Raw genomic sequence first — 12,500 nt, 5'->3', positions numbered from 1 at the left:
GCAATGATGACCAGAGAGTAGGAGGCCGCAAAAGTGTCCACCAGCTGCAGCATGTACATCCCGTTCTGTCACGAGCACAAACACACACACACGAAAATACAATACATATATAATAGAAAAACTTTGAAGTGCTTCGCCTCACGATGATCTCACCCCCTCCCCCTCCTCCCTCACGTTCTCCCACCTCTGGCTTGTCCGCGACTTGTAACTCTCACAGCGACTCGTACCTGATCATAAGAAATGACATATGTACGAACCCCCCCCCCCCCCCCCCAAAAAAAAAATTGAGCTGGGATTTTGTCCTTTGAAGCCGTCTGGAGGGAATTTAATAAGACTCTTGTTCCACTCACTTTACATGCAGAGATCTGTCGGTTTATTCAGAGGAAGAGTCGCAGAGCTCGGGGGGGGTGGAGAGAGAATACTCAAGCGTCCCCCGCAGTGTCACATCAGTGTATATACAAATATAAATATATACATATATATATATGTGTGTATATATATTTACAGTGTGGATGTGTGTCGTACGCACCTCTGTGATCATCGGAAAGCCCAGGAAGAAGAAGCAGGCGCAGCAGACCAGGGTGAAGAGCGGCTTGTGCTTCCTCAGGTATTTGGGGAACTCGTCCGACACGGAGGTCACGATGGTCTCGATGGTGGCGAACTGGAATGAAGGAGAGCGGCGGCGGGAGGAAAATGTGTGGGGGGGGGGGGGAAGTGGAGAGAGAGGTGAAGATAAAGGGAAGGGTCAAAAATTCATTTGGACAGAAAGCGTCAGCAAAACGTCCTTTTTTTTTCCTCGTTTAATTGAATTGATTCAAATTTAGGCCTCGTGCACAACTCCCGTGTTTAACTAACTCTACAGGAAATGGAGCAGGCGTTTCATTTGAATGCCGCGGAAGACAACAGACGACGCACGTTGGCTTCTGATCTTCACATGACGTGAAGAAACTCACCATCGTCACGGGTCCGAGATTTTGTCAATGCCTTTAATAGACCAGAGATTTAAATATTATGTGATATGTGAATATGTGATATTTCTCCCAAATGTGCACATGCACAATGCCAAACTGCATTTGTGTCTCTCAGTATATATACAGTATATAGAGTATATACAAATTTATTGGGATTGTAATCAACTGGGATTCCAGAGTGACCCACCCCGGGGGGGGTGACTTCTTTCAAAATAAAACATCCCAGCTCCCGGATAAAATATGTAAAAATCTTCTTTGGTTATTGAAAAGAGGAGGGTAACGGAGACAATGGGATTGATTGAAAAAGATACAATAGTTGAGGTAATACGGTCATTTAGAAAATATCATATGTTGGCTCCTGGGCGAAGGAGCGACGGAAGCATGAAGGTGCCATGAAGGTACTAGTAAACTCATAGAGGTAAAATTCAAAAAACAAATAGAGAATATTATATTAGAATAATAAAGTATATTTAACTCTAAATATACATTTCTTTTTAAACCGTGCAGACCAGTGTGCAGCAGCGTTTCAACTCCGAATCCTTCAAGTCAGCAGGTTTGGCACATTTGAATCCGCGGCCGCCGTCGGCACTTCAGCATCGCGTGGGCCTTCGTCTTCAATCCCCCCCCCCCAACACTAACGCGCTCTAACGTATACAGAAAGTCCCTGGTTGGTTTGAACCGGGACTCGAACCCAGAACCTTCTTGCTGTGAGGCGAAGGTGCTAACCACTACGCCACCGTGCAGCCCCAACAGCTAAATAACATTTATTATTATAATTATTATTATTATTATTAGCATCATCATCCTCGTTTTCACCGCTTCTGTTGACTTTCATGTCTCCGACGCTCCGGCTCAGGAGCAGGAAGCTGCCGGTGACTGTTTGTTCGCACCTGCAGGTTTCGACTCGACGCATCTCGGAGGAACTGAAGTCAGGAATGAGAGCGAGAATCAGGACTTTGATAAGTGTTTATAAGAGAAAGGGAGTCGCTCTCAAGCTGCTCGAGGGGCCAGGAAACAAACTTACAACAAAATACTGACGTGCTATGGAGCTATGATGGAAAATAGCTTGTTATCCTGCAGACAGAGAGCGACGTCGCCATCACTCATCTTTGTTTGCAGCAACCAACAAAACAATTCACTCTTATTATCTCCAGATTTGGTTTGTGCCAACTTGACACCAAAAGAAAAATCCTTTGAGTAGCTGGAAGGAACTTCATGATTAGAGCATCTTCACGAGTGACTAAAATAATGGTTTCCAATTTTCTATATTTCTAAGGGCAAAATGATTTAGAACGTGAACAGGATTCAGTGACTGTTTTTGTTTTTAAAATGACACGAGTTTTGTTGTGAGAGACGACGTTTAAATGAAATTGTCGTCCATCTATATATTTATGCGGGAAATAGAAATAATGTGGACGATCTAATGGGACGTGGCAGATGGTGAGAACATTCAATAACAATTAAGACTTGAAAGTTGTTCGGTGAGTGATTAATAAATTGATCCATCTAAACAATTTCAAAATGAAAACTCAGACAGTTTAATTGAGATGGAATATGAAAAACGAACGAACACAAAACTACATGGAATTTTTTATTTATTAACAAGCCTTTATTTTGTGATTCTTCTTTTGAAATATAATTATGAATTAATAGTCTAAGAACAGAATAAGGAAATAGAATAGATGTAAATGTAATGTATGTTTTTTTCACTTTGATCACTTTTTAATAATTCATTAGTGAAAATGCGGACGTTCAATTCATATTAGATTGATTCATTTATTAATAGATTATAATCAAGCATGGTTGAAGGGCTAAAGTCTATAAGAACATGGCTTCGTACTGTACCTGCCTCTGGCCTCATAGAGAGAATATTCGTCCCCACTACTGATGAATCTCTACATAGTTTCATCTATTAAAATGTCAGAAAAACCTTTTTAAAAAAACCCAAATAATCCGCAGCTGAATTCAGGCGATGTCCTCAACTACGACTAAGATAAAAACTTTAGTGTTGTTGTTTCCAAAACTTTCAGGTCGACTTAGTGTCACTCACTCAAATCACAGAGCCCCCCCCCCCCCGACCCCCGAGGGCCTGGAGAGTTCGAACACTCGAGCTGAAAATCAGTTGTCTCAGCCGGTGGTACGTGCGGGTTATTATATTAATTGGGTCGATGTGCGTAGTATTAACACGTGGCTGGACGGCTCTGCCAACGTGACTCACTGTCACGAGAGTTGAGAAAAGACAACGCAACACGTAGCAGATAGAGACACAGATATTATGTCTCAGGAGACGGTGGAGACCAAACTGGAGCAAAAAACAGGGGTGAATGTTCCACTCGACTCCAGTGGGATGATAATTGCATTATGTATTTCGGGATGAATTCAGGTTGAGGTTAAAGGGAAACACACAGACTGCAACAAATATTTCACTTCCTCGATAATCTGCTCCCGAGCCTCGGAGCCAAGTATTTTACTGTAACCGTTTGACCAGATGTTGTGGCGCCTCCAAGTGGCCAAAAAGATATTTTTTTTTACGAGACGGGTTTGTCTTCTTCTCGTGCACCAATTAAATCAAAATACTGTTTTACGTATTGTTTCTTCTTCTTCTTCAGTCCATAGGGAATATTGTGGATTTACACTGCAAAAAATGGGAAGCTAATAGAGAAGAAATAAACACTGAACACAAGAGAAATTACCAGGAAGGAAATGAGTTGGTTCATTCCAAGTTGGCTCTGGTAAGTTATTGAAACAGTTAAATAACTTTTTAAAACAAGATCATCATATTTCCAAATCTTGGAGTTTTAAATCTTGGCAAGCACAGGACATTTTGCAGCATGCGCAGCATCATGTGCTCCTGTCCTCATTGAGGAACCATGATCAAAAGCCAGCTGACCAGAAACAACATGAGATTATTATGATGTTACAGTTTCCCTCCGTTTCCTGCTTTTTGAGTGAAATTTGTTTTTCTCACATGCTGGTTCTTCTCTTTTTAATCTGGTTAGAATGACAAGAAGGTGCATTTTAATTTGTCTGCAAAAGATGAATTCCTCAATGTCAGATTGTGGTTTTCAACCTTGTCATAGAAGTGAAGAAGGAGGAAGACTTTAAACGTCACTGTCTGTTTTTAAATCTTCCCTCAAAACGCACATTCATTAAATGGCTTTTATTTGATTGTTTTTCGCTTATTACTTATTTTTCTTTTAACCATTTTTAACGGGTTTAGAAGAAGTTGTGTCACATCTATTCGCCACCTTTGATATACTGTATTCATGATTTTATTTGTGTTCCTTGTAAACGGCTACTTTGAAAGGTTAGCTTTATCAACAAAGTCATCATTTAGTATAGTATACAGTACTTTACTTTCTTATCTTTATCATAAGGACATCAGAAGGAGCAGTAGTTACCATGGTATCCAGGCCGAGAGTCAGGAGCATGAGGAAGAAGATGATCGCCCAAAACGGAGACAGGGGAAGTCGGGTCAGAGCCTCTGGATACACCACGAACGCTATGCCTGGACCTGAAACACACACACACACACACATTTATATATAAATAAAGACACACACATCACCATGACAGCAGATAAACAGATGAAACTTGTTCAGGTCAGGAGTGTTTCACAGCTGCCGCAGGCGTCTCACCTTCGTCCGCCACCTTCTCTATCGGCACCTTCAACTCGTGTGCCATGAAACCAATGACTGAGAAGATGACAAACCCAGCGAATATGCTGGTGGCACTGTTTGTGCACGTCACGATGATAGTGTCCCTGCAGCGGAGGAAAAAGAGGAAAGAGACGAGAGGCGGAGGCTGAATGAGCAACAATATCTGTTTGAGCTCGGTTTGTTGTGATGTCTGTAGTCAATGTTCTTTTTTCTTTTTTTTTTTAACTCTCTTCTATTGGACACATGATGTCACTGTCTTGTGCTCACACAGATAACAGATCCAACAGTGCCCTCTGGTGTTGGGAATGAAAAACTGCATATAGAGGAGGGCGCTGAGGAGTGTGAGGCATTTACAGAAAGTGCACACAAGGGGATGTCTGATACACACAAACACACACACACACACACACACACACACACACACACACACACACACCACAGATCACCAAAAGAAATAACACATCTCAACAACAAAAATAGGAAGATGTATTTTTTTTTAATATTATTTTTCATACTTTCGTTTGTTATTTTAGTTTTTCACGGCTGCTGTTCGGGAATGTGTTTGTATTAATTTCCTGCTCTTTTGAATGTTTTTTTGCAGCTAAATCTACTTGGCTGGAACCAGCTTTCAGAAATAATCATATTCACCTGTGCATAAAGTCACAGATGACAGGGTTTAATTTTTGTGTTGCTCTTTTTTTATGCCCTTTATGTCCTGAAACATAAACTGGGAGAGAAGTTTTTACTACAAATACAAACTGTGAAAGTTTCCAGGTGTGTTGCAATAAAAAAAATACTTTCATATGTTTCATATATGAAAATCAATATCATCATCTGATCTTATTTGACAACAATGGTTTCAGGACCTTAATTAGGAAATAAACTCCAAGATTTATGATTTATGAAACAGCTGTTCAAATTTCCTTAAATTATTAAAATACTGTAAACTGTAATATTCTAAATACCTATTCAAAGGTCATGAATTGGTCTCAATCAAGAGAATATCCGATTATTGTGTAATAAAAAAATCATAAAACTCGAATAAAATCATTAAAATCTGAAAAAATAAAGATAGATAGATAGAAGATAAATGACTATCATTTCATAATTGAAAACACAGTGTCATGACGCAATTTGACGACAAAATATCAACTCATGAAGCTTGTGGCTCTTAAATCAGTGAGAGAAAATGAAGAAACACTGAACTACCGGCTGCATAGAGCAACGTTTATTAATCACAAACAGATTTCAGAGCATCGTGTGTCTGTTGTTTGTTTGTGTTTCCCTGCCGGATGCATGGTTTACCTTTTGTGTGTTTACCTGTAGCAGTTATTGTGGAACTTATTGTAAGAGGAGAGAGTGATGAGGCCTCCCCAGGCGGCCGACAGGGAGAAGAAGATCTGCGTGGCGGCGTCTTTCCACACCTGACGGGGGAAGGAGGAAGAGGAGAGGGAAAGAAAGAAGGAGAGAGAGAGCTGCAGGTAACAAGCAGGACAAACACCGGAAAGTGCTGTTTGGAAAAATGAGCGAAACGTGTGTGTGGGGGGGGGGGGGTCACCTTGGCGTCGTTGAGCTTCTCCCACTTTGGTGTGATGAAGTAGAGGATGCCGTCGAAGGCACCGGGCAGCGTCACTCCTCGGATCAGGAGGATGACGAGCACCACGTAGGGAAACGTGGCGGTGAAGTAAACCACCTGGGCAGATGAGAGGGGCGTGGGAGGGAGTTGGGAAGCAGAGAAAAAAGCTTTAGAATAAAAAGAAACAGGAGAAATCAGGTGGCGCTTCAGGAAATGACAGACTTTTATGTAAACGCATGTCGATTTTTGTCTTGTCAAGATAATTAGGGCCCGAGCTCCACTGACAGTCAGAGCGAGGACCCATTGTAATTTTTATTATTAGTATACAGTTAAAAATTTTTGTCTGGGTAAACACACTGTACTCACACACATTCTGTAATGTCGTCCCACAATGTATATACAGAATATCTTGTTAATTGTTCAATATTTATTACAGTATTCCTCCTCGTGTGTGTGTGTGTGTGTGTGTGTGTGTGTGTGTGTGTGTGTGTGTGTGTGTGTATATAGTAATCTGTTTATAATCCATATTTATTGCAGCATCTTTGCACACTGCAACAATGCACTAGTGGCTTCCTACAACCTTATGCTCTTTTTTATACATACATATATAAATATCCTTTATTGATATATATATCCCGTGACCCTTAAATGGATAAAGTGGTAGACGATGGATGGATGGATATATATAAATAAATATATACATACTGTATATATATATACTGTATATATATTCTTTTTCTATGTATGTTCATATCTTTAACGAGTCAAATTGCTTGTATGTTTGTTTACATATGCTTGGCCAATAAAGCTGATTCTGAGATTCACTGTGCCCTAAATGTTACAGTAAAAAAAAATGTCTTGTGCATCTTACATCCTCATCTTATTTATTATATCAACACACAGCCAATGAGAGCTGAGACTCTCTCTGACCAATCTGGTTCAGTCTCAGGTGCGCTGCGTGTCATGCTCATGTCCAGCAGAGGGCAGCACGACACAGGAATATCACCTGAATTATCAGGACACATACTCTGTGTTTCCTTCATCTAAGACAAGAATCCCAGAAGTGCCAGATGAAAGAGGGCTGCAGAGTTCATCTTTTCACTTTAACCATGAGAAAACATCACACACTGGTCAGACGACTGTGGTGATGACTACGGACATTAGGTGAAAGGTGGAATTAAAGTGTAATAATCATCTGCTTTAGCTGCCTTTTTAATTTTCACTTGCTGTGCAAAGTTGCTGTAAAAAAAAAAGGGCTTATAAATGTAATGTTATAAACATATGTATAAAAAGTTTTTAGGTCTGACAGCCTTTTATCTGGTGAAAATCTAAATCCTTTCAAATCAGATTTCAGATTTAATTGTGTGAAAAAAGAGACAATATCATATTTGTTAAATATTATTTTTAAGTGAAGTAATAAAATAGGTTTTGATTAATGTAAATACATTTCTATAACTTTGTATCTAAAGGCAAAAAAACTGAAATACTGACATTTACGGAAATCTTTTCCCGATGGCCAACATGTAAATGAGCATGTGAAAGGTGTCATGTTGAGTTTGTGGTTGTGTTTTTTTTAACTTTGAGCTGGATCTGAAATGAAGTGGCTGTTCGATTCAAACATCAGTTCTTCAAATTGAATGCAGAGCTTCTTATGAATCACACATTTCATCATTAGGTGTCACTTTGATCACTGGGGAGAATTGACGCAACCTGCAAATGGAAAACCTGAACACGAGTGGAGCTCAGAGTTTGAGTTTGAGGAGTTGTTGTTGTTGTTGTTGTTGTTGTTGTTGTTGTGTGTTTTTCTCCTTACCTTCCCCGACGACTTGATTCCTTTGGCTAAAGAGGCGTAGACGATGAGCCAGGCCAGGAACAGACAACCGGCCAGGGGCCAGCGGATGTCTCCGGGAAACTCAATCCCTTTGGAGATGTGCAACACGTTGTACCTGCGGGCGCGAGTCAAACAGACAGAACAACTCAGGACGGGAAAACTACTGAAACTATACACGATGAAGAAATAACAAAACACGAAGATAGAATAAAAAACCAAGACATTTTTCTTGATTCTCCTGCAGACGGACGCTTTATTCTCTCTTTTATTTTAATGCAGACTGTTACTGAAACAAGTCGTCCGTGTCTTTTTCATTGTGCACTGGAGTTCTAGCATTTGTCCTTGTCACTGGAACTTCAACAGTAATAGTTTTACACTTGTTTCCTGCCTCGTCCATTTACTGTATATCTGTGTATTTGTACATATGCATGTACATGTATGTGTGTAGGTGCGTATATGAACGTATGTAGATACTGTATGTGTATGCATATGTATATGCATGTGTATGTATATATATATATATTGTGTTGTTGTTGTTGTTGTTGTTGTTTTATAGTTTATGATACCTCTTTTATTTTACTTTATTATTGTTGTTTTTTATTTACTGTTTTTCCTGGAAAGCACTTTGTAACCTTGTTAAGAAAAGTGCTATAGAAATAAAGTTTATTATTATTATTATTATTATTATTATAACTTGACAGTATTAAATCACAGAGGACTCATTTAGAGGTACTTGTACTTTACTAGAATATTTTACATGATATAATTACTTCATACTGTACTCTATTACAGCTCGGACTCAGTCAGCTCAGTTTCTTCTTCTCAGATTGCAACGTGACATTAAAGAAACACGTGATTGTTTATGAATCACGGGGTTCAGTGTCTCGTGAGCGGTTGTATGAAAATCAGTGTCGAGTGTGACTTAAATTGAAGTGTAATATTCAATTTAAGGATTTACTGGTCATGTTGTTCTCCTCAAAAATCAGCTGGTCAAATTCCAAACAGGAAGTTACAAAATATATCATCATCACCAAAAAAAAAGGCCTGATCTTAGTGTCTGTAAATCTTTTGTTTGTTCCAGATCTTGTTGTTTTGAAGGATCTCGAGAGCAAAACATCTTCATGACATCAGGCCATGACCTCATGATTGTGACCTCTAGTCCAAAGTGCTCAGGTCTTTTTATTTTGTAACCATTAAATTTGAATTCTTGAGGTCCCACTCACTTGAAGTACTCCTCGCTGGGGCTGACGTAGGTCGTGTTGCCGTCCACCGTCATGTTCAGCAGCTTCGACAGGTTCCCCACCGCGTTGGCGGACAGACAGAAAGACGAGTTCTTGATGGAGGAGATGTTTCTTTCCCGCAGGATGCACGTGTCTGTTCCCGATCAGAGGCCAACACACACACACACACACACACACACACACACACACGTCAGACTGACACCAGAGCAGTTTAAAGTCCACACAGTGCAAAGTAAAAGTGCTGAGAGGACAGATGGATCTGATTTGGAAGAAATGAGGACTGATGGCAGGGGCTGCTGCAACAGGGGCGAACAGTGGGAACAGTTCCGTTTTTGTTGCTCTTTTAAATACACAGGCAGATATGCAAAAGAAGATTTTATACACTTTCAAAAGGAAAGAGAGGAAAACCTGTCATTGCAGAAGAATCTAGCTTTTTTTTTTAATATCACTCTCATTTGTTAAAACATGCACTTTGAATACCTAGAAGATTCAGAAAATGTTACACATTTATTCTCCATTCAAGATAAAATACTTTCTGTATATTTAATATTAATGCTGCCACTGAACGACTCCATGTTTCTGGTGGACACATTAACACGAACCCCTCTCTAAAAAAAACGTGACCCCTTGAAAAAAAATTACCACATTAATAAACACATTTCTGAAACACAATTGTAATATTACACATTGCATAAAAAAATAAAATATATATGTTTGCATAAAAGCCTGTGCATGGAAATGCATTGTTCACATTATTGTGTCCACCTCACTATATGTGCAAAACATATTTTTTATATATTACAGGGTAGAGAATTCATGCAATTTCTGCAGGTTATTGCTAAACTCTCTGCTTTTTTTTAATTCCTCATTCATAAAACAGAGAGAGAGCGAGAGGGGGGGAGAGAGACTACAGTGCTGAACGGGCCTGCGGTTCGCGTCGCGGCCACCAGGGGCCAGTCTCGGGCGCACCGCAGCACTGCAGCAGCTCGCTCTGTACAGTAAATTTGTCAAGCAAGCACTTTGACTTTCTGCTGAATTCACAGAATCGCTAAAAAGGCACATTTTTAACCATAAATTAAGGGAAATTTCGATATTTTTTCGACGCAGATCGACGGAACATATTCCTCACAATAGAAAAATGATTTTCATTCAACTCGGGCCTGTTTCCACCAGACTCCTGCGGCTCGGAGGGATTCAAATCTGACGTTTGTCACACAAAAAGGAAGGATGTAAAAACATGTGGGACATGTTCTAAAATACAATCGGTCCCCTCCCCTTCTTCTATATTTCATATTTGCTCCATTGATATGAATACATGTGTTTTGGGATTTGAAGTGTGTGTGAGAGGGGAAACAGCGCAGAGATCACAGGTCAGGATTCATTATACTGCAGGACACCTCCGCTGACGCATTGCGCATTGTAAGGAGAGAGGTGCCTTTTGGTGCGTGCGTGTGCGTGTGCGTGCGTGTGCGTGCGTGTCTCTTACCTAACAGCAGCATGTCTTTGTCCTTACATTCCACCGTGTTCCACTCATTCCTACAGTTAGCCCATGGCAGTGAGCCCTTCAACGAAGCGAACAGGTAGTACAGTGTCCAGCACATTATAATATTATAGTATATGGCTATCAAGACAGATATTATCAACATGGCAATCCCGCAACCTAAAAATAAATAAACGAGACGGAAATATATAAATTACTCTTAAGAAAAAAGGGTAGATTTTTTTATAAATATATATATTTTGTATATTTTTTGTTTTTCTTCCTTCAGCCCGAGCAGCTGCGGCAGTTTACCTTGTAGGGCCGGGATGCACTTCCACACTGACACGGGCCCCTGGCTGGCGAACTGTCCCAGGGACACCTCCAGCAAAAAGATGGGGATCCCGGCGATGCCCAACATTGTCAGGTAGGGGATCAAAAAAGCGCCTGCGTTGCAAGATCAGAGATCGGAGATCAGGCTACCAGAGCCGGAGAAGACCCCCCCCCCCCCCCCTCCCCTGGCTAATATCAAATATAATATTAAAACAATATACATGGATGAAGCCCCGCACATGTCCCATCTGCTGACAGAACGGGTCATTAAACTGACTAATAAATACAAAATGATCAGTTATCTGCGAATGGCCGCCAGCATAGATTACCTGGCACAATATAATAATACAAATTATAATAGCAATAATAATAATAAAAATAATACTAATAGATTTTCTTTCCATTTTTTAAAATGCATTTCTTCTTTTTTTAAATAAATAAAAATCTCAGCTCTAATAGACTTTTTTTTTTAAATCCTAGAAGTTTCTTTTCTCGCCTCGTTAAAAACTGAAAAAAACTATAAGTGATATTTCACACCTTGACTTTATTTTTCGATTTTTTTCAATTTTTTTTCGATTTCTTCTCCGCCACGTGGACCCAGCACGACACTCTTACCTCCACCATTTTGGAAGGCGAGGTAGGGGAACCTCCACACGTTCCCCAGGCCCACCGCGTAGCCCACCATGGACAGAATAAAGTCCATCTTATTGGTCCAGTTCCCTCTGGCCTTGTTCTCATCGCCCCCCTCATCATCATCATCATCACCACCACCAACGTCAGCCTGAGAGGGAAAAAAGAAGGAAACATTCATTCTCCAAAATTAAAACCACCCCAACCTCCCAGTCTCCTCCCAGTTCAATCATTACTAATAACTAATAATAATAAAAGACAACCACCAACTAAATCCTCCTATAAGAGAAAGTATGTAATCACTGGATATCTACTAAATATATATTGTTCTGCCTGATGCATCTTTACAGGCCTTTGCATTTCCACCAAACTGTTTATGTATATCTGAATCATCAGATACAAAGATTAAAAAAACAAAACAAAAATAAACCTCTTGTCAGCTGGCACATTGAATGGAATGGAAGCAAATAAGGCAACTAACACAAACGCGTAATTACAAAACTGGCACCGCAGGATCACGAGTGAAATCATAAAACAGTTTATGTGAAGAGGATGCACATAAACGCATGCATGGGAATGTGTGTGTGTGGGTGTGTGTGTGTGTGGGTGTGTGTGTGTGTGGGGGGGGGGGGGGGGGGGGGACACAATCCGCAGTCTCGTGTTGGAGCCCCAGTGCCGCTGTCTGTCAGCCGGAGAACACCTGCGCTCTCTGGGCCAAACCAAGCGTGTCTGCTGCTGCTGGGAAACACCGGGAATCCCGCGAGAGTTTGATTGAAAAAACA

General features: G+C 40.4%; 1 protein-coding gene across 2 annotated transcripts in view; it reads right to left on the bottom strand.

Annotated features, from left to right (window-relative positions):
- slc6a5 (solute carrier family 6 member 5) overlaps positions 1–12,500 on the bottom strand; it is a 24,830-nt gene that overhangs the window by 9,676 nt on the left and 2,654 nt on the right. For both annotated transcript variants that reach the window (XM_035629172.2, XM_035629171.2), the window contains 11 exons: positions 11,704–11,869; positions 11,071–11,202; positions 10,765–10,938; positions 9,261–9,411; positions 8,020–8,152; positions 6,189–6,323; positions 5,951–6,054; positions 4,610–4,734; positions 4,373–4,485; positions 530–661; positions 1–65 (listed from right to left, as the gene is read on the bottom strand). The exon at positions 1–65 is cut by the window's left edge and continues 35 nt beyond it. In XM_035629172.2, coding sequence (XP_035485065.1) covers positions 1–65; positions 530–661; positions 4,373–4,485; positions 4,610–4,734; positions 5,951–6,054; positions 6,189–6,323; positions 8,020–8,152; positions 9,261–9,411; positions 10,765–10,938; positions 11,071–11,202; positions 11,704–11,869 — 1,430 coding nt within the window. The remainder of the gene's footprint in view (positions 66–529; positions 662–4,372; positions 4,486–4,609; positions 4,735–5,950; positions 6,055–6,188; positions 6,324–8,019; positions 8,153–9,260; positions 9,412–10,764; positions 10,939–11,070; positions 11,203–11,703; positions 11,870–12,500) is intronic.

This window comes from Scophthalmus maximus, chromosome 4 (genome assembly GCF_022379125.1).
Source record: "Scophthalmus maximus strain ysfricsl-2021 chromosome 4, ASM2237912v1, whole genome shotgun sequence".
Classification (NCBI taxonomy): domain Eukaryota; kingdom Metazoa; phylum Chordata; class Actinopteri; order Pleuronectiformes; family Scophthalmidae; genus Scophthalmus; species Scophthalmus maximus.
The sequence above is the reverse complement of the archived record's forward strand: the minus strand, read 5'-3'. Positions and strand labels throughout refer to the sequence as shown.